The sequence below is a fragment of the Crocuta crocuta genome, unplaced genomic scaffold (assembly GCF_008692635.1).
Source record: "Crocuta crocuta isolate KB4526 unplaced genomic scaffold, BGI_CrCroc_1.0 scaffold142, whole genome shotgun sequence".
Taxonomy (NCBI): Eukaryota; Metazoa; Chordata; class Mammalia; order Carnivora; family Hyaenidae; genus Crocuta; species Crocuta crocuta.
Window position 1 is genome coordinate 3124635 of NW_027528892.1, and position 22386 is coordinate 3147020.

General features: G+C 48.1%; 2 protein-coding genes across 2 annotated transcripts; both read left to right on the top strand.

The window, feature by feature from the left end:
• The first annotated feature begins 1488 nt into the window (after window positions 1-1488).
• On the top strand, window positions 1489-5844 carry LOC144225722 (zinc finger protein 587B-like). The gene is given in 4 exon segments (XM_077756958.1): window positions 1489-1729; window positions 2932-3058; window positions 4400-4724; window positions 4866-5844. Coding segments are annotated over 4 exon segments (1464 nt in total). The 5' UTR covers window positions 1489-1696.
• A 4422-nt stretch (window positions 5845-10266) lies between these two features.
• On the top strand, window positions 10267-16791 carry LOC144225723 (uncharacterized). Its single transcript, XM_077756959.1, has 4 exons — window positions 10267-10400; window positions 10515-10770; window positions 13310-13436; window positions 14979-16791. The coding sequence occupies exons 1-4, from the start codon at window positions 10267-10269 to the stop codon at window positions 15995-15997; spliced, it is 1536 nt and encodes a 511-aa protein (XP_077613085.1). The 3' UTR covers window positions 15998-16791.
• Window positions 16792-22386: the final 5595 nt, after the last annotated feature.

A 22386-nucleotide genomic window follows, 5' to 3' on the forward strand; every position in this document is an offset into this window, starting at 1 on the left:
ACTTGGGACATAAATACAAGGAACGGCATGTGGATGGTTTCTGAGGGGCCCAAAAACATGTCGCCCGTGTCTACTAGCTTTAGGGCTACCTACTTTTCTGTGTTCCCTCTGATAGCCTGAGTTCATCTTCCATCTCTGGCCAAACTAACTGATCCTCACAATATCCACTCTGAAGCCTTCGTTATGCACGAAGTGAAGATCAGTAAGAAAATGTGCTGAACTCACAGGTACTCTATAGCCATTGTTGGCATATACATATTTTTCTTTTTCAGGCATAATTTGCTAATGGAAGATGGTAGAAGTATTAATTTTTTTTAACTCTTTACTGATATTTTCCCAGCGCTATCCTGCCACTATCTTTGAATGACTACCTGACCATTATTAATGGCTTTCAGTGATTTTCATTTCACAAATGTTTCTGAGATGATCTCAGCTCCCCATACAGACACCACCCCTGCAGTGGCAGCAGGAATGATAATAACTTCCCATCAAATGGATGAGATCTTAGCATCCCAAACCTTTACTCCATGGTCGGGTATCCTCTTTACACATGTGCTCCTATACTGGTGGACACTCTAGACACTGTCCTTTTCCAAAATGACACTTGGTAAGTGGCCTTTTTATTCTTTTAAAGTTTATTTGAGAGAGAGAGAGTATGAGCAGGGGAGGGGCAGAGAGAGAGGGAGAGAGAGAATCCCAAGCAGTCTTTGCCTTGTCAGCACAGGTGGCTCTTCTTTTAAATGTTGTCAGATTCCTAAAAGGAATTAAATGTATCTAAGGATACGACGGAGTAAGACATACTATGTATACAAACTCGTGTTCCTCAGTTAGTTGGACACAATAACTACATATATGGCCCGCAGAGAAATTTTCTGTGGGAACCAAAAACAAAGTTCCACCTTTGTCCTGCTTCGGGCAGTCTAATAGCCCTTTTGTATCTTCTCTGTCTTGTCCCTGTGCAGAGTCTTTTTCTTTTGTTCTTAACCCAGCATACTGAAACTCACAAAGCTGACTCTAACGTTTAGGGCTAAGGTCATTTGAAAAGGAAAAAGATAAACTATTGGGCTCTACGTTTTGTGTCTGCACGACTTTGTGGTAGGGATGTAGAGTCATTGGGAGCATCCTGAAATAATACTTTTAGAATCCGGGAGAATGCTAATTTCAAGGAGTCCTAAATAACTTCTCTAAACACGTAGGTGATCAGTTGCAGACAATACTCCTTATAAGTCTAAGTGCGGCCCCTTAAAGGAGAGAGGGCCCTCCCCTGCCCTTGGAAGCTGGAAACACCACCTCTCAGCACCTTTCCCTCCCAGCCTTTGGCTGAGGGGCGCCCGGCGCCAGGGCTTTCGGGCTGTGGGAACTACACTACCCAGAGGATACAGCACCGGGCGTCGTCGGCATTTAGCCAATAGAGACTCCTGAGAAGGGCAATTCCGTGCGTGCGCATCCCTTCGGGGCGGGACTTCCGGTATCCTCCTCGTGGCGGTAGTCTTGGCTGTTCTTAGGTCTGTTTGCTAGATCATCGACTCCTGAGCGCCGGTGGAGACTGAGGTAACGGGACTGAGAAGTCGCGAGAGGAGGTGCTGTCCCCGTCGCACAGACTGGCGTCCGCGACTCGCCGACGCAGCCCGGGCTGCCCCTCGCCGGGGCCGGGACAGGGACCGCCGGCCCGGGTGTCCGCTCCGCCAAGAGTCCGATGGCGGTGGCCGAGCGTAGGGACCTGGTTCAGGTAAACGCGCGGCCCCCGGGCCCTCCTCGCTCCCCCCACCCCCAAGACCCTCAAGGCCCGAGCGCGGGGCACCTGCTCGCGTTCCTGCGGCCCAGGTCCCGGTGTCCGGGCCGGGGACGCGCTCGTGGGCGGGGGCCCGGTGTCTGAGCGCCGGCGTGACGGGGTGCGGGAGCGGGCTGCAGGGGAGGGGCCGGCTGGTGNAACAGACCAGTGTCTGTGTGGCTCAGTGAAAGAGAGAAGCGGTGGGAACAGTGTGGGAGAGAGGCTGACCCGACAGGTGGCCAAGGCTTCCGGGGACGGGTGCACACGGGACGGGAGCACACGGGACGGGAGCAGGAGACGAGGGCAGTGAGGCCAGGACTGCTGCTTACTCACCGCTCTGGGGCCACTAGGACTTTGTTGTGACCTTGGCGTGTCTGGGGAGTTTTGGTCAGGCCGGTGGATTAGCTCGGGGCCAGGTGCTCACATAGGAGAATCTCTGGACCCGGGGTGGAAAGGCTGTGGGACTGGCTCTGGATGAGGGTTAGGAAGAGAGAAGAAGGCTTGACCGGTGAGAGCCGATCCGGCGCAGCACAAGTGGAGGAGGGGGGTGGGTGCCTGAGGTCCGCAAGTGGTTCTGTGTGGCTGTGGTTGAAGCGAGTAGCTGTCAGGCAGGGAGACCTACGGAGCAGGATTCTGGGCTGCCTCTGGCAGTGGGGACCATTGGAGGTGTGCTGCTGTAGTTCTGGAATGTGTTCGAATTCGCCGGACTCTATATGCAGTGGGGGAAGGAGTGGTGGGGGGTGGTGCCTGTGGCGCAGAGCAGGGAGGACTAGGAGAGAGAGTGGGAAGTGAGGCCGAGGACCCTGACCTTGAAGACGTGAGGGTGAAGAGGGAGCCCACAGCCGCAGCTACGTCTGGGAGATCGGGTCTGGAGGATCCTGGGAGAATTGCTTAATGAGAAAGAGTGTTTCTCTGCAGGCCAGACCCAGAGTTTAAGTATCGTCTAAGTGCCACCTGCCTGTTGTTGCTGTAGGTGGTCATAGTGATCAAAAGGACCAGGAGGAAAGAGTATGCATCAGTGGCCCCAGGGCCTGGTACCCGCTCTGAGATGGGGCCATGGGGAGGTGGCTGAGCAGGGGAAGAATGAGTGGGTGGATGAGCTTGTGAGGAGAACCTAGGGGAGAAGCTGATAATGGAATGAACTATCCCCGCTGTGGCAGAGCTGTGTGACCTTTGAGGACGTGGCCATGTACTTCTCCCAGGAGGAGTGGGGGCTCCTTGATGAGGCTCAACGGCTCCTGTACCACGACGTGATGCTGGAGACCTTTGCACTCACAGCATCCCTGGGTAAGGCCTTCATCTTCCTCTCAGTGTCCTGAGCTGCTCTCTCTCCCTCTCCCAGAGCTGAACCTTGGCCACTGCTAACTTCCCTGCTTCCTTGCCTGTGTGCTGTGGGTGCCAGTGCTAAGCTGTGTGCCCTGCCCCAAGTAGTGCCGTCAGCAAGCTGCCCTAACACCTGCTACCCCAGTGTGTGCAGGGAAAGGTCTGGAAATCTGGGATGACTGTGTCCAGATTTGTGGCATCTTGTGCCCCAGGTTTTGCCCCCCCCCTTTTTTTAAAAAATTGAGATATAATTGACATGCAACATATTAGTTTCAGGTGTACCACGTAACGATTTGATATTTGTGTATGTTGCAGAATGCTTACCGCATTACATGTAATAAACATTCATTACCATACAGGGTTCTAAATAGTTTTCCCTGTGATAAGAACTTTTAAAAGATTTCCTGGTGGTTGCCTGTATCAGGGATTGTAAGCACTGTCCTGGCCCCTACTTATGTGGTCCTTAAACCTTTCTTGAAAGACAGTCCTTTGAGATTTTATTGCAGTATTCTTTTCTGTGGTCCGATGTTTCCTGAGTTGCTCTGGGCCGGTGCTGACCCCTCACCTGTCCCGTCTTTCCCTAAGGACTTGCTTCACTCAGTCCCCACGTAGTTCCACAACTGGGAGTCTGAGGAGAGTGCTGGCTGCTTCGCAGGGTGAACGTGGCAGTCTCAGAGGCGACCTGGGCCTGGGGAGTGGCAGCTGCTGGAGGGGCCCTGACATCCGGGCTGTGCTCACCAGGGTTTTGGTGCAAGTGCCACTGGACACATCATTTCTACACCCTTTTGCTGCATCCTTGACACTTTTCTGATTCGGAGTCACATTTCAGCAGTGACTTCCATTCCTGGCTGTCCCCAGCTTTCTGACCTCCATCACTTGTTCCTTTCCACTGCATGGCCTGCAGTTCTCCCACACATGACGTGTTGTGAGGGGTGCACACAGCCACAAATCGTCCTTGAACACCAGATACTTAGTTCCACTGGTATTTCCCTGGGCCTGGGCAAGACATCGTTCTGAGTAGCGTGGACTTGTCCCCAGAAAACACATTCCTGCGGAAGGCTGTTGGCATAGGAATGAATTAGTGATCCTGCCTCCCCTCCCTGTGTGGTGCCCCATACTTGTGCCCTTTGTCCCAAAAGGACTCCCTCATTCTGTCATCTTTGGAGGCCCAGTACTACAAAGCACCCCTTCCTTCAGATCGGTGCCTCATTCTGAAATTAAACCCATGGATTCCACCTTTGGTTCAAATGTATATTTATGACACACATTTTTGATGGGATTTTATCAGCATTTCTCTGCTTCCAGATTGTTGGTGTGGAGCAGAGGATGAGGAAGTACCTTAGGGGCAGAGTGTTTCTGTAGAAAGCGTATCACAGGTCAGGACTTCTAAGGCAGGTTCATCAATCCAGAAGACTCATCTCTGTGAGAATTGTGTCCCAGTCTTGAAAGACAGCTTGCAACCTTCTGAGCTTCGAGCGGCATATTCTGGGCAGAAGTCATACTTGGGTTGAGCGTCCAGAGGCTTCTGGCTTGGTGTAAACCTTCACCAGTTTCAGACGCATGACAGTAGAGAGAAAATCTTCAAAATGGATATGGACAGTGCCTTGTTAGTGACAAGCTGCAGATTCCAGTGTCAGCAAAGCCCTTTACCTGTGGGGAGGGTGGAAAGGACTCTGGCTGCCTCAGGCCTTCTCCAGCACCTGGATCCGCCCTGTAGTGTGAAGCCACAGAGCAGCCCTGAGTGTGGGGAGCCCTTTACCAGTGGAATGAGTCNTGTGTCAGCAAAGCCCTTTACCTGTGGGGAGGGTGGAAAGGACTCTCTGGCTGCCTCAGGCCTTCTCCAGCACCTGGATCCACCCTATAGTGTGAAGCCACAGAGCAGCCCTGAGTGTGGGGAGCCCTTTACCAGTGGAACAAGTCACAAATGGATCGCATGCAGGAGAGCTTTTAGCAACACTTATACGCTTGACCACCAGAGATTCCACAACGGAGAAGATCTTGATGAATGTAGCCAATGTGGGAAAGACGTCAGCTGCAAATGCAGACCTTTTCAGCACCGGAAAATTCACACTGAAGAAAGGCCTTACAAGTGTAGTGAATGCGGGAGGTTCTTTTGCCGCAAAACCCCTCTCATTCGACACGGGAGAGTTCACACGGGAGCAAGCCCTTATGAGTGCATAGAATGTGGCAGGTCTTTCAGCCAGAAATCTGACCTCATTCAACACCAAAGAGTTCATACTGGAGAGAGGTCTTATGAGTGCAGCAAATGTGGGAAGTCCTTTATCCAAAAATCTATCCTTATTAAACACCTGAGAGTTCACACTAATGAAAGGCCTTATAAATGCATTGAATGTGGGAAATCCTTTACCCAAAGTTCTGGCCTTCTTCGCCACAAAAGAGCTCACACTAGAGCAAGGCCTTACAAATGCACTGAATGTGGGAAATCATTTAGTTACAAAACCCACCTCATGAGACACTGGAGAGTTCACACTGGAGTAAGGCCGTATGAGTGCATTCAATGTGGGAAATCTTTTAGTGAGAAATTTGTCCTCATTCAGCACCAAAGAGTTCACACTGGAGAAAGGCCTTAAGAGTGCAGCAAATGTGGGAAATCCTTTAGCCGTAAAACCCACCTTGTTCGACACCAGACAGTTCACTCTGGAGCAAAGCCTTTTGAGTGCAATGAGTGTGGGAAATCCTTTAGCCAGAGCTCTGGCCTCCTTCGACATAGGAGAGCTCACCTGCAGTGAATGTGAGAAATCCTTTAGTTGCAAACCGATCTCTGTCAACACTGAGGAGTTCACACAAGGTGAAACAGATGCAGAGAAATGTGCCCTTTTCTTACTTAAATTGTGTTGGAGGAAAGCCTCTCGAGCCATCTGCCTGAACTGAATTTTACATATCAAAACATCTATAGGCTAGAGATTCCCCTGTAAGTTTCAGTTATGCGGGAAGCATGTGCAACCTGTCCAAGCTCACTGCCAGTGTCGGTGGCAGCAGCCACTTCAGCTCCACCACCTGACAAGTCCCCCCAGGGTGCGTCAGTCACCACCATGGTTTGCTTAGCAAAGGTGACCTCTGCTCTGCTGCACACCAGAGGAAACCAAGAGTATCCTGAGCCCTTGTGGGATCTTATTCCCTTCTCTCCTGACAAGGTAGCGCATGGACTTGACCCTCTGTCGGCCTCTAGAAAACTGTCTGGGTTCTGCTGATGGCTTGTACAGAAGAACTAGCTTTTTGAGAGACCTAACTGGCCTCAGGTAATGCTCCTGATGAGGTTTTCCAGCTTTCAAGTCACCAAACCGGAAATGGTTGCAGGCCTGTGGCTGGTTTGTGCAATAGTAAAGGCCTTCCTGTTAAGCACCTTTAATCTTGGAAATTCTTTCCACAGTGTAGGGTATCTAAGGACTGTCAACTTGAAGGGGAAGGTTGTGTGGGGGATGCAAACTTTGGGTGCCTCAGAGGGGACAGTGTGATGGTAGAGTGTAGTACTCTCCGGTTGTATCATAGTTTGCACTGCCGCTGGGACCTCCTAGGAAAGACTGCTCTGTAGTCCTGAGTTTTTGCCTGGAGGCCTGAGGTCACCCTGGGAAAGGGGCAGTTGTGACAACTTCCAGTGCTCTTGGAGACAACATGAATTTTTCCTTGTTCATGAGGGATATCCCAGTGCTGCAGTGCTGAGGGGAATCAACCCCAGGTTCTGCAAGGAGCTGTGCACCCTGACACCCAGGATTCAGTAGGCCCCTGTCGCTAGCTGTGAGACCCATAACTGGCACAGAAACACTATCAATAGAGTGTGGAAGAGACAGCAGCAGGGTACACGGAGTGTGTCTCCCAAAGACGCACCTGCAGATGTTTCAGTGACTGCAGGCTGTGCGTGTACAGAAATCTCAAGACCTTCAGGTAGGTTTATCTTGTGTGCAGCCAGTCAGGGGAGCCAAGCAGTAAGTGCACGGTCAGGGGCATCTCTTGGGGACTTTAGCGAGTTCAGATCATCCCCTCCCTGTGGGCCTAGTGGAGGAGTAATCCCTCCCTTGTGGGGTCTTCAAGGCTTACTCCCACAGGGCGGCAGCAATTACACTTTGGGAGGTAGGAAATTAAAGAGTTTTATTATACTTACAGGTCCTAGAAGAGGGAGGCCAGGTGTAGACGCTGGGGCCAGATGGGAGGAGAGCTCAGGTCGCTGGTTCAAGCCCGAGGGGAGTAGAGAGGAGACAAAGAGACACAGAACAAAGAGACACAGGAGTCAGAGACAGGAGAAAGCAAGAAGGGGAACTTGGGGCGCTGGCCAGCCTCATCACTCTGGTGCATTGGTCACTTGCTGGTATTCACCTGATGGGGGGATGTTGGAGCATCAGGAAAATAAAAAGTTTATAAATGTTAGCGTATGGGGGGGTGTGTGTGTGTGTGTCGTGTTGTTGTTTGATTGTTTTACCTTATGGGCTTTGCTGTGTTTGGGTGTCTGTAATAGAATGTCTCTAAAAACGGTGAGAGATCAGCATGAAAACTGAAAACTTCCATCTTCTTTCTCTTGTGTTTCTGGGTGCAGGATTCTCCTTATTGTGCCTGTGACATTACCTTTGTAGTAAGTATCTGTGGCCAATGCAGAGAAGAGTAAATAAACTTTCATCTGCTATTTAGAGAAATAGAAGTCATGTTATATAAAAAGTGAGAAAAAGGTTCTAGGAATTGGGGAGCGAGAATGACCAGGAATGTAGATGGGGTCAGGTCTAAGTGTGACTCTGACATATAACCAGATGTAAAAGTGCTTTGATATATTCCGAACTTGGCACTTGCTTTGGATATGGTGAATTTATTGGGATTTCTAAAGTTTTCATCGCTCTCAGTCTTTGATCAGTGATAACTGAGTCTGATCTAACTCCTTAAATCCCACCCAAAAAAAAACCTATGGGGTGGGCATTTTCCTCTTGTCCTGAAAGAAAGATACCCCTAGCATAGTCCCTAATTGTGTCTCTACAGTAAGTACTTTGATCAAAGAAATGAGATAGGACTTATCTATGAATGACTGCAGTTCTTAAATGGCATGTTTGTCTAGGATTCACCAAGATTCACAGAACTTTTATAGACTCAGTTCACCTTTTTTAAAGTATTTGGTGTCTTTCATCTCACATAGATTGTACATTTTTACATACTCTATTATTTTTAGATTTCTATTTTTGGCATTGCTTACTAAGTATTTGCTATAATTCTTGTAAGAAATACACACACTTCTAAGTGGTTTATTTGTGTGTACAATACATATTTGTTAGAGCAGTGAGTAAACATGACACCTCAAATTCTCTGTTTATGTTTATTCTTCTGGCTACTCTAAATGACCTCTTTAGCTCTCCAAGCTGGTATCGCTCAATGTGCTCATGAATGAAAAAGAATCACCTTCTGGAGACAGTATCCTCAAAGTGACCAAGGCTCCAGCACATGCTCAATGGATTCTAGCTCTTCGCAGACTTAAATGATTTGTTAAATTTCATTGAAGTCTTAAATTAAAAAACATTTTTTTAACGTTTATTCATTTTTTTTTTTGAGAGATCGAGAGAGCCAGAGTGGGAGTGGCAGAGGGGCAGAGAGAGAGAGAGAGAGAGGGAAACATAGATTCTGAAGCAGGCTCCAGTCTCTGAGCTGTCAGCACAGAGCCTGATATGGGGCTTGAACTCACAAACCATGAGATCATCACCTGAGCTGAAGTCGGACGCCCAACCAACTGAGCCACCCAGGTGTCCCCAAAGTCTTAAATTTTTGTGCCCTTCACTGATGCTTCCTTTTACTATCTTTAAAGAACCACATAAACTTTATTAAAACTCTGTAATTTCTATTTCACTCCTTTCTGAGAGAATCTGAATTCCCTTGCAGAACTTTCCCTTCAGTAATAGCAGAAATGATCGTCATTTCCCAGCGAGGCGATGAGATCATGCAGTTCAGGTGCTCCCTTCCTCTTGGGATTCAGATACCCCCTTAATATTGGGGTTCAGATGGCACCCTTTGCACTCGTGCTCCCAGTGTGAAATTGGTTGCTCTCCATTTGAGACACACGGCAGATCCCTGAAAGGAATTGAATATCTTGGAATACAGGGAAAGAAATATCCTATGGATTAAACATTGTTCCTCACTGGGTAGGACACAGTCACAATATACAGGTGGGAGAGACGTTTTCTGTGGGATCTAGAGGCAAAGCTTCACCCTTGTCCGTTTGCCTCAGGGCAGCCCCACGTCCCTTTTCCTTCTTTCTCTTATGCACCTGTCCACTCTTGTCCTCTTGTTCTTGACTGAATGTACTGAAACTCACAAAAGTGACGCCAATGCTTGAGGTTACATGCCTATGAAGAAGAATACGATGATGTTGATTACTTTACAGCTAAGAATGTACATATTTTTATGTCGAAATGGCTTTATGGAATGATGTGCATTTGTATCAGTAGCAGCCTTTGGTCACACCTATAATACTGTTTTTAATCTCGGGAGCTGCCGGAGTCGGGCTCCAGCAGGTCCAGGTGTCCCTGAGGGATGGATGGTGTCAGTGAGAGAGGGATGAGAAAGCCCTGAGATTCTTTCTGGTCACCAGGCAGGCATCTCTGCCACGACTGAGACTCCACTTTATTTTATAATTTAAGTGTTTGGGGGACAACACAGAAGTGGCATTTGCCTTAGATAATGATTTCTGATGACAAATTTCTTCGATAAGTAGGAATTTCCCAGAACATAGATTTGTAGAAGACTCATGCATAACCTTTATCAATAGTGATTAAGGTAGACGATTTAGATGCTTATTCTATGGGGAAGGAAGGTATCTTTAGCATTCAAATACAAGATAATGTCTTTAGCATAGCAAAGGCAAAGTTAGTTCTTTGTGAGCAGGGGGTCAACAGCCTGTTTGCTTAAGGGGAAGTATTAAGAAAAACAGGTTTTTCAGAAAACACAAATGTTTGCTCCCATAGTCACGGAAGAAGTTCCTACAATAAGTTCCTTCACAATGCCAGAATAAGTCACTCTGAATACCAATCAACTAGGTGCCTTGTGGGTTGGTGCTCTAGCAGAAACAATTGAGTGGGGGCTGGGTATCCGTGGGCATCTGAGGGCAAGAGGCCATGCAAACTTGCCTTAACCTCACAAGGAGTTTTCTCAACTAATGAGTTCAGAATGGGAGCCTGCTGAGCTTCATGGGGTCTGAAATCATGCTTCTAAGAACTTTTGAAGATCACTGGCAGACAGCACTCCCCTGTGCTAAATCCCTTAAAGAAGCCTTCGGGACCATCGGAGTCCTGGCGGAACTCGAGTCTTTGGGATGGTTCTGGTAGGGAACAACTTCGTCAGCGCTTCTACTACATTACCCAGAGGGCTCCGCGCCGAGAGGCAGTGGGTTGAGCCAATGAAAGCCCAAGCTAAGAACTCTTTCATGCGTGTACAGTGGTTTGGGCGGGAATTCCGGCGCCCTGGTTGTGAAGGTCATTTTGGGTGTTCCTGGGTCTGTTCCAGGTCTGTCACGCGTGGTCTGGACTGTGATGACTGAGCAGGAAGGGGCGGGAAGAGGCGCCGTCCCCGCCGCACAGACTGGGGTGCGTGGCTCTGCGACGCCGCTCGTGCTGCCCCGCGGCGGGGCCGAGACAGGGACCGCCGACCCACAGAGTCCGATGGCGGCGGCCACGCCAGGGGACCGGTCTCAGGTAAACGCGCGACTCCCGGGCCCTCAAGGCCCGAGCACGGGGCACCTGCTCGCGTTCCTGGGCCCAGGTCCCCGTGTCCGCGCGCCGGCGTGACAGGGTGCGGGAGCGGGCTGCAGGGGAGGAACCGGCTGGTGCAGGGGCTGGAGGTCCAGAAGGGGAAGATTCCGGATGTGGGGTCCGCCCTCTACCCTTGGGGGACACTGGGTGTGCGTCGCGATCACGGAGGCCTGGCGGGCTGAGGTGTGGTAGGGGCGCTGGGACCCATGGATGGTTATGAAGAGAATGAGGACACGGTCTGATTTAGGGCTTTAACAGTTTTCCAGGAGCTGCTCAGGGAGAACCGACTGGAATGGGGGTGATGAGGACGGCGAGGCCCAGGGAGGTTGCGTCCAAGCTCACAGAACTGGGAACGGGGAGCGCTGAGGACTGAAATTCTGAGTTTAGTGCTTTAGCCCAAGGCCTGGCCTCCAGGGCTGGACAGAGATACAGGGGAGGCTCGGGCTGGTTGGATTACTCCGTGGTCCCCGGCATCTGTGGCTTCTGCCCATAGGTCCTCGTGGCTGAAGCGGCACTTACGGAACCTACACAGTGAGGTGGAAGGTGCCCCTGGGCCCCGCGGGTTTGGATCTCACCATATCAACTTTGGGATTGTGGTGCCCTGGACTCGTCACCTGCCTTTCTGCCAGCCCTCCTGGTTTGGGGATCTGGGAGAAATCCCACGGCCAGGGAGTGATCTAGACTCGCCCTGAGTCCAGGCTGCGGCTCGTATGCAGGAGTTCTTATTTCTGCAGTGGGAAGAGGTGTAGAAGGTGATCACAGGAACGCGTACCAGCATGTGCAAGTGCCTGTTGGTGTGGGGACAGGGCACACCATGTCTTCTTCCTCTTAGGAGCAGACAGCAGGGGGGCTGGAGTTAGTCTTGGAAACGGCTGCCTGAGAAGTTGGACAACTGTAATGGGAGATTTGGGGCGGAGGAGGGAGGTGATGTACTCAGGTCCAAATAGCCTCCATCGGGTGATAGAGTGGAAAACAGACTTTGGGGGCGAGGGTAGAGGAAGGGTGACCAGGGATGAGGGTACCGGAATAGTCCAGGTGAGTGTCCACGGACCAGAGTGGTGGCTGTGGAGGTGGGAGAAGTGGTTGGATTCTGGATCCATTTTTCAAAAAGAGCTGATTTTGAGGGTGAGAGAGAGAAAGGAAGGAGTCAGAGATGACACTAAAGTTTTTGGTCTTAGCGGCAAGAAGGGAAGTTCTCTGAACTGAGATGGGAAAATCCGTAGTAGGAGTGATTTTCACTGGGGATAGCAAGAGCTTTGTTTCTGGCCATGTTAAGATTCTGAGATACTTTAGAGAACAGATGAATGGTGGCATCGAGTGGGCAGCTGCACACGGTCTAGAAACCTGGGGTGGGGCTTAGGGTGGGGGCACCCAAAAGTGGTGGCTAGTGTGTGCACCAGGCTGTGGGTTACATTTAGAAGATGGAATTCAGGTCATGGCAGCCATGTTAAGGAGCAGGTCAGAAAGAAGAGTTAGAGTTTTGAGGACTGGATCTATTGCTTGGCCACCTGGTTGGGGGTTAGGAGTATCATAAATATAGATGTAGGAGAGAAGTAACCACAAAGGGAGTATGTGGGGACGATAGTCTTGGCGGGTGACCAAGACTTCCAAAGGAAGCGGACCTGAGATAGATATGGAGGCATAGGATTAATTGGGATGAGAGGGGTTTTCTATGATTTTCTGGTGAGCTTTGGTGGTAAGGTCTGGGGCTAATGTGGTCATCTGTGAGAATCCCTATGCCTGGTACCAGTATGGCTGGGCTTTCAAAGAGAGTCAGATGGAAAGAAGATGGTTGTGGCTGCTGAAGGGACAGCAAGTGCAGCACAGATCTGGGAAAGTGTCACAGGTATCTGAAATTCACATATGGTTCTATGTGACTGAGGTTGAAGCAAGGATTAGGAACAGGCAGAGAGGCCTTCAGAGCATGTCCAGGGCCACCCCTGGTGTTGGGGTTCATCAGCAGTCCGGGGTAGTACTGGATCGTGTTTGAATTTGCCAAGTTCTTTCTGGATGCCATGTACCGGGTCACTTGGAGCAAGTCCAGGGAGACGTGTATGGTGTGGGGCAGGGAGTTGGCAGTGGCCGTGGGGTCCAGAGGAGTGCATGTGGAGAGAGGGAGTATGAATTGATGGTTCTGGGCCCTGGTATTGGAGGTTAAGGGCGATGGGTGACCCCAGATACTACTGTGAGGCATGATCGTGGGGGACCCCAGAGAACTGCATGGCAGGAAGAGATGCAGTCATGTAACCCTCAGGCGTGTTCCTGAGCATAGACGGCGTCCCTGCCTTCCTGCCTGTACTTGCTGAGGGCTGGGCACGTTGGTTAATAGAACCATGAGGAACGAACAGAACCAGCAGAAGAACCTGGTTTCTCTGCCGAGGCGGGGAGCTTGGGAAGAGGATGGGCATGGGGTAGATGTGTGGGTTTGGATTGGGGGTCCTCAGGAGGGAGGCTGTGGTTTTATCTGTCCCCAACATGACAGGACAATGTGACTTTGGAGGACGTGGCCGTGTACTTCTCCTGGGAGGAGTGGGGGCTCCTTGATGAGGCTCAGAGATGCCTGTACCACGATGTGATGCTGGAGACCTTGGCACGTATAACCTCCCTGGGTAAGGCGCTCACACCCACCACAGTGACCTGGGAATCAGCTCTGCCTTTCTGCTTTTCCCTGGAGGCCGCGCTCTGTCCATACACCCAGACCATGGGCACCACATCGGTTCCTAGTTCCCTGAGGAGGTGCTGTTGTTGCTGTGCCTGGGCAGTACTGCCGTCTTCTCTCCCTGCTACCCCAGGACCCACTGTCCTGGATCCTAGTAGGACAGCATTCTACATAATCCTTCTAGGCAGTCTCGGCCATCAGCCGGATGGACCCCTCCTGTCTTGCCCCCTCCCTGGCTGGGTGGCTTCTGCAGATCCTTGGTACTTACTTGCCTCAGGTTTTGCTCCCTTCTGACGGTTCTGCTGCCTGCATGTGCCAGGAATTGCCATCACTGACATGGACACTGTTTTCTTAAGACCTTTGTCTGAGGTTCTTTAAATTTTTTTTAATGTTTTATTTATTTCCGAGAGAGAGAGAGAGAGACAGTGTGAGCAGGGGAGGGTCAGAGAGACAGAGAGATACAGAATCCAAAGGAGGCCCCAAGCTCTAAGCTAGCTCTCAGCACAGAGCCTGACGTGGGGCCCGAACCCACGAACCGTGAGATCATGACCTGAGCCGAAGTCAGACGCTCAACTGACTGAGCCACCCAGGCACTCCTTGTCTGAGGTTATTTTTGTAATGTTTAGTTTTCTTTGATTTGCTGTGTCATAAGCTGTTCTGGGCTGGTACTGGCCACTTTCCTGTCCTGTCTTTCCCTTAGGACTTGTGTTATGCTAGCCCTGTGTAGTTGCTCAGTAAGGGGTGTTGGGCAGAGTTCTGGGTGCTGCATAGAAGAGATACACTCCTGCCGGGGTGGGGGTGGGGGGGAGAGGCTGGAGGGGGCCTGGCCCTGCTGAGTGGCAGCTGAGGGAAGACGTGACCTCCGGACCGAGTTTACATTATACCAGAATCCTGTTCAAACCAGTGTTTTGGTGCCATTTCCATTGGCCACATCTCATTTCCACCTTTTCTTCCCTGTTCCTGATATTTGGCCAGTTTGTCATTCTTACTCTGACTTCTGGCCCTGGATGCTCCCAACTTCCGTCTGTCTGCTGCCCGTTCCTTTCCACTGCCGCCTTTGCAGCGTCCCCAGCGCTGGCCCAGGCCCAGCAGGTGGTGAGCGCGTTTCCTCAAATGTCTTTGAACACCAGCTACTCACTGACAATCTGACTCTTCTGTTCCTGGACCAAAGCTTCACAACACTCGCGTGTGAGCAGCAGTCCTCCTCGGAGTCCTCGGAGGAGGAGCAAGTCAGAAGCCCTGGCTGCCTCTCCCCGCTGGACTCCATCCCATTTCTCCTCCTGCCTTGCAAGGCCTCGCTGCGTCCGTGACCTTTTGGACCCCAGTGTTGCAAAGCAGCCCCTCCCTCATCTTGCCTCCTGCCTCTTAGCTCCTTCCTCCCGGAAACAGCCTCACGCATTCATTCTTGGGTGTGTCAGGCACGTATTTGTAACATGGCTGCCACTTGTCCCCAGAGACCACGTGTACTTGACCAGCATTTTTCTGTTTTCAGATTGCTTATGTGGCATAGAGAATGAGGAGTCCCCTTCTGGACAAAATATTTCTCTGGGAAGGACACCACCAATCAGGACTTCGGGACCAAATCTATTTACCCAGAAGGTTCATCTCCGTGAGATGTGTGTTCCTGTCATGAAGGACATTTTGTACCTGGCTGAGCATCGAGGAACACATACTGGGCAGGAATCCTACACATGTGTGGCATGTGGGAAACAATTCTGTTTCAGCGCAGATCTGCACCAACACCGCAGTGAGCACAGTGGGAAAAAGCCCTACAGCAAAGGCATGGACAGGGCTTCCTGTGGGAAGAGCTATAGAAGCCGTTCATTAGGGAAGCCTTTCACCTGTGGGGCAGTTGAAAAGGACTTCGTGGCCAGTGTGGGTCTTCTCCGGCATCAGGCCACTCCCAAGGCAGTACCGAGTATACACAGCAGTACGAAGTGTGAGGAGGCCTTTCGCAATGGAAAAAGTTCTTACAGATGTGGCGAATGTGGAAAAGTCTTCTGTCACAAACAAACACTTGTTCAGCACCAGAGAATTCACACTGGAGAAGGACTATTTGAGAGCAGTGACTGTGGGAAAACCTTCAGCTACAAGCATACATTTATTCAGCACAAGACAGTCCACACTGGAGTAAAGCCTTTTGAGTGCAGTGAATGTGGAAAGGCCTTCAGGTTCAAGTATAAACTTGTTCAGCACCATCGTACTCACACTGGAGAAAGGCCTTATGTGCGTAGTGAATGTGGGAAAGCTTTTGGGTACAAATACAAACTTGTTCGGCACCAGAGAGTTCACACTGGAGCAAAGCCTTATGAGTGTGCTGAATGTGGCAGATTCTTTAGACAAAGCTCCGGCCTTGTTCAACATCGGAGAATTCACAGTGGAGCAAGACCTTATGAATGTGGCGAATGTGGAAAGTCTTTTAGCCAAAGCTCTATCCTCATGCAGCACCGGAAAGTTCACACTGGAGAAAGGCCATATGAGTGCCGTGAATGTGGGAAAGCTTTTAGATAAAGCTCTAACCTCACTCAGCATCAGAGAGTTCACACTGGAGAAAGGCCTTATGAATGTAGTGAATGTGGAAAATCCTTTAAGCGAAACTACAGCCTCATTCAACACCATAAACTTCACACTAGATAAAGGCCTCAGGAGCGCAACCAACACGACAAAGTTTTCATTTCATAGTCTGCTCTGATTTAACACCAAAAACTTCACAACCCACATAAGTTTTATGAATCGGCAAATGTGGAAAAATGCTCATCCAAAGATCTAAACTCATTCAGTATTAAAAAGAAATTCCACGTAAGATAATGGCCTTAAACCTTCAGTGAATGTGCTCTTTGTTCAGCGTGACAGCTCTAGAGAGCCTCTGTGCGGAGCCGTCTGCCGTGTATTCCAGCTGTGAGTTTTCAGGAGCTGCATTTCATATTCTGACCTGCTCAGACCTTGCCAGAATGATGTCACTGCCAGGTGGTGGGAGAAGTCCTCTTGCCTCTGACACCGGGCAAGTCCTCACGGCATGCATGTCACCTCCGCGTGCTGAGAGAAGACAGATGTTTGCGCTCTGTCTCCCATTCTCTAGTGGAATCACAGGCTGATCCCCTGGTGGGTTCTCATTCCCTTCCCTCTGACTAGTTACGGCGGGGACCTGACCCCCATTTTGCCCAAAGAACCCAGTCTAGGAAATGCTGGTAGTTTTAAGTTTTACCTTCTTCATGGCATTATTGGTCTTCTGCAATATTTTTTATGAATTTTCCAGCCTCCCAACTCACTGACCTGGGACCTATGTGTCTCATACTTGCTCTGGTTTGTGCAATAATAAAAGTCTTATTAAGTGACTTTTAAACTTAAGATTTTTGTTTATTGTGTGGAGTGGGTTGAAAACGATTGGGTTCTTCCATTGTGGAGAGGTGGACGGCTTTCTTGAGGACCTCATGGGGACAGTATGACGTCAGAGACTACCACTTACTATAGTTTTTACTTTATCTGCATTCCTGTCTGGTTTAAAAAAAAAACACAACAGTAAATATTTGGTGTTTGTCCCTACTTCCTAGCACAGAGGTTCTAAAACCCTTGGGATTTCCTGAGTGACAAGACTATTTTTGTATGATAGTGAAATGACTCAAGATGGAGGCCAATAAAGGTACTTCAGGATAGGAGCTGGTCACCAGACATCGGACAGTTTGAAGTTTAAGCCCTACCCTTGACATCTGGGGAGGGGAAGGAGCTAGAGATTGAGTTCATTCAGTAATGGCCAATGATTTAGTCAATTGTACCTATATAATGATACCTTGTTAAAAACCTCTAAACCATAATGCTTCCCACCACCCAACCTGGAGGGGAGTGCACACCGGGATAGAGGTTCATGTGCTTGGGGTTCTTATGGACTTCATCCTGTGTACCTCTTTACCTGGTTGTTGACTTGTGTCCTTTATTAGAGGCTAATAGTTAAGTATAGCATTTTCCTGAGTTGTGGGAGTTATTCTAGCAAAATATCAAACCTGAGTGGGGACTCAGGGCAACACCAAATTTGTAGTCAGCCTGGCAGAAATGGGAGTACCCTGGGGACCCCATTTGTGGCTGGCATCTGAAGAGACAGTTGTAGGATGGAATCCTCAACCTGTGGGGTTAAGTATCAAAATTGAATTGAACACCCAGTTGGTGTTGGAGTGATGCATTTGGTATCAGAAAAAGCCAGATACTGCCTAAGGCCTTCTAAGAAAGACTGCAGGTATCTGTGGTCCTAATTTGTGGCCTGGATGCCAGGATTTTTTGTAGGACCAAAGGTCGCCCAGAGGAGGGCACAGTTGTAACAACCAATAATGCTTTTGGAAGTGAGAAGTCTAGGGCATGATAATTTCTCCCAGTCATAGTGATAGACATGAGTAGCATTTGAATTCTGCTTGAATATGACATTATTAAGGCCTGATTATCCAAAATGAATTAGGAAAATACAAAGTGCTTATTTTTAAAAAAAAATTTTTTTTAAATGTCTTTTATTTTGAGAGACAGAGACAGAGAGGGAGCAGGGGAGGGTCAGAGAGAGAGGGAGACACAGAATCTGAAGCAGGCTCCAGGCTCTGAGCTGTCCGCACAGAGCCCGACGTGGGGCTCGAACCCATGGACCGTGAGATCATGACCTGAGCCGAAGTCGGACGCTTAACCGACTGAGCCACGCAGGCGCCCCCACAAAGTGCTTATTCTTTCTCTGAGTGAAATCATTGAGATATATGAGTATTACAACCAGTTTTTAAAGTTCTCATCAATAATTACCATTAAGCTTAGAGTTCAACTTAAGGCTTATCTCTGCATGGAAATTTTATTGAGACCATTGATGGTGACTTCCTCATTGCACAATGCCTACCTATATTTTTATCAACCCAGAGAACCTTTGCTGCATTCTCCATGTTCCATTTGCTCAGACACCATCTCAAAAACAGAAACTCACTAGTTCTCTTTTGTTTTAAGGAGAACACATACAAAGCTGAGCTAGAAGTCTAAGGTATTTTGTTACTGTTTTTTTATCCCAAATCTGCAATCTTTAAGCTGATATCCAGCTGCTAAGGGCTTTTTGAAGCCTTATTTTTTTTTCTTTGTCACTAACCCCACTTTAGTTCTGTGGACTCAGTAGCATCTTCAGGGTGCGTCATGGACTATTTGTAGCAGAGGACACAGTTCCTATTTAGGATTCCAATGGGAACTTTGCTTCCAGCAAAACCACTAGATCCAAACTATTAGGGAAGCATACTTGCCCCCTATGCCAATGACTCTTGGCCCACTGGCACGTGGCAGCCATTTATAACACAGCTGGCCATGGATAGAGGAGAAAGCCAGACCCACCATCTGGGGTCACAAACATATTCTCTACTATTTACAGCCTTGTAACTCCTTGCGCCTCAGCAATCACTGCTCTAACATTCCACAGTTGCCATGGGCTAAAAAAGACTCTATATTTTTATTACTTATTAGGTTTGTTCCCACCGCCTTCAAAGCTTGCATCACTGAGTTGGGGAATCCAGATAATCTAGGACCTGTTTTATGATCTGTCACTTAAAAGCTTCTCAAAGCCTGGTCAATGACCTTACCTGAATCCTCCAGCCGCCCTCTATTCCAGAAGCTCCTTTCCCTCTCCTGTTACCCGTCTGTCCATCTTGGTGTTCCTAGCTCAATATATTCACACAAATCTCAAGAATGCCAAGTAAATCAATTTTTAACTTTGTAAAGTTCTTCCAGGATTACTTTTATCTGTGTTAATATTCTGCCACCTTTAAAAAAATTTTTTTTTAATGCTTTATTTCTGAGAGAGAGAGAGAGAGAGAGAGCATGAGCAGGGGAGGGTCAGAGAGACAGGGAGACAGAATCTGAAACAGGCTCCAGGCTCTGAGCTAGCTGACAGCACAGAGCCGGATGCGGGGCTCGAACCCATGAACTGTGAGATCATGACCTGAGCCGAAGTCGGACGCTTAACCGACTGAGCCACCCAGGCGCCCCAATATTCTGCCACCTTTATAGAGAAAATAGAAAATCATTATTTGGGGGACGCCTGGATGTTTCAGTCGGTTAAGCGTCTGACTTATGGTCAGGTCATGATCTCGTGGTTTATGAGTTTGAGCCTCACGCTGGGCTCTGTGCTGACAGCTCAGAGCCTGGAACCTGCTTCGGATTCTGTGTCTCCCTCTCTCCCTGCCCCTCCCCTCCTCCGCCTCTTTCTCTCTCTCTCTCTTTCTCTCCCCCCTCCCCCTAAAATAAACATTAAAAAAATCATTATTTGTTATCATTTGACAACATCTGCCTCCTAAATCTAAAACAATTCTCTTACGGGCTCCCTGTGTTGAAATGGAATTGATGCCACCCTCCATGTAGGGTCAATTCCTCCATTATTGACACTTAAGGATGACCTCCCCATGTCTTAACTTTTGAGTTTTGTTCTTGGTTTATCAGATCTCTTGACTGACAAACCCACCCCTCACTGATCTCCAGTCTCTTACTCTCTTTTACAAAAAACATCAGTCAGATTTGTGTACTTCATAAAATAACTATCCTTCACTCTGATACATTTTCTTTTCTAGATTTGCTCTCCCTCACCTTCTATGGCTAAACTTTTACAAGCACTTTCTCTTTTTATTATTTCAATTCCTGTGTGTTCTCTACTCATGCATATGAAAGTTTCTGTCTTCACAACTCCATCATCATTAATGAACTTATAAACACATTAATGACATTTAAAATTTTTCTTAAAGTTTTTTTCAGTGGCTTTTGGCCCCATGGGGTTTTTGTTGTATTCTTAACTGAATATGCTGGCTTAAGGGGAAAAAAAAGCATTCTCTTAGTATTGTAACGAATGAGAGTCCAATCAACAATCATTTCTTAACAATTGTATGTGCTTTTTGGTGACCTTGTGCAATGGCATGATTATAAATAATATAATGATAAGCTCAAAACTTTAAAGTGTGTATCTCCATTGAAAAATCCAGTGATCATCTAATTATCTATTTGCAACCTATTCTTGGACATCTAGTAGACATGACAGACTTCACACTTAAACTTCTCTGAGCTCCCTTAAAATTTTTTTTAAATTATTTTTCCTAGAGTAGTTTTAGCTTCGTAGCAAAATTGACAGGAAAGTACAGAGATTTCCCATATATCCCATGCCCTCACATACACAGTCTCCCTCACTATTAACATCCGCCACTACAGTGGTGCATTTGTTGTAACTGATGAACCTACAATAACATGTAATCACCCAAAGACCATGATTTACATTGAGTTCACTCTTGGTGTACATTTTATGGGTTTGGATAAATGTATAATGACATGTGTCCACCATTATAGTTATACAAATTAGTTTCACTACCCTAAAATTTCAGTTTCACTGGCATAAAAATTCTCCACTTAATGGTCCCTCCTTCCTGCCTAACCTCTGGCAACTACTGATATTTTTATTGTCTCCATAGTTTTGCCTTTTCCAGAATGGCCTCTTTGACTTAGTAATAAGCGTTTAAGTAGCCCCCATTGTCTTTTCATGGCTTGACAGTGCTTGCTCTCGCTCTCTTGCTCTCTCGCTCTCTCTAAGTGCTGAATAATATTCCATTGTCTGGATGTACTACAGTTTATCCATTCACCTAATGAAGAACATCTTGATGGCTTCCAAGTGTCGTCAATTGTGAGTAAAGTTGCCTGTATACATCCACATGCAGGTTTTTGTGTGGATATAAGTTCTCAACACATTTGGGTAAATATCAAGGAATGCAATTGCTGGATTGTCTGGTAAGTCTGTTAGTTTTGTAGGAAACTGCCAGACTATCTTTCAAATGTACCATTTTGCTTCCCTACCAGCAACGAATGAGAGTGCCTGTTGCTCTACATCCCCACCAGCATTTGGTGGTGTCAGTGTGAGCTTTCTTTTCACTGCTCTGACCACAGTTTTCCCATTCTCAGTTGATAGCAACCCATCCTTCCAGTTGCTGAGACCAAAAACCTAGGGTTCATTCTTGACTCATTCCTTTCTCATACTGCAGAACCCGTCCTATAGGAAATCTGATTAGGTCTACTTTCAAAACATGAGATGAATCTGACCCCTTCTCATCACCATGCCTGCCCTCAGCCTGATAAGACCCACCATCCTCTATCTGAATTTCTGCAATGGTCATCAACTGATCTTTATCCTATGCTTCTTCTTTTCCAAGTCCATTGTCAACTCTTCAGGCAACATGACTCTATCAAAGTATGAATCAGGTGATGTCCAAATTTGACCAAAACCCCAGAAGCCCTCCTCATTTTACTTGGAGAAAATTCAAAATTCTTACAAGACCTTGAGGATCTTCACAGGTCTTTAGCCCATGTTTCGCTCTGACCACTTTTAAAGCCGGTGGCTCATTCACTTCATTCCATAGGTATCAGTACCTGACTTTGCTTGGCACAATGGCACTGGCTGACACCTGTGCTTGGGTCATATGTTCAAAAATGCCGCATAGCTAAATTCATCTTTATTCAAGTCTTGCCTAAAGTTCCCATTTGCCATCAGGTCTCCCTTACTACTCTACCCTCTCATTCCCTGTTCAACTTCCAACTCCAGCCTACTCGCCCTCAAGGCACCTGTCATTTAGCATACTGAATATTTATTATTATTATCTGTGACGACCCCTCAGAATGATGTGACATTTAAAATATAGCTATGGAACAGCAAAGGAAACAATCCACAAAACTAATAGGCAGCCAACGAATGGGAAAAGATAGTTGCAAATGACATATCAGACAAAGGGTTAATATCNTAAAATAAATAAAATAAAATATAGCTATGGAGGGTAGCCTGGGTGGCTCAGTCGGTTGGGTGGCCGACTTCGGCTCAGGTCATGATCTCACCGTTCACGGGTTCAAACCCCACATAGAGCTCTGTGCTGACA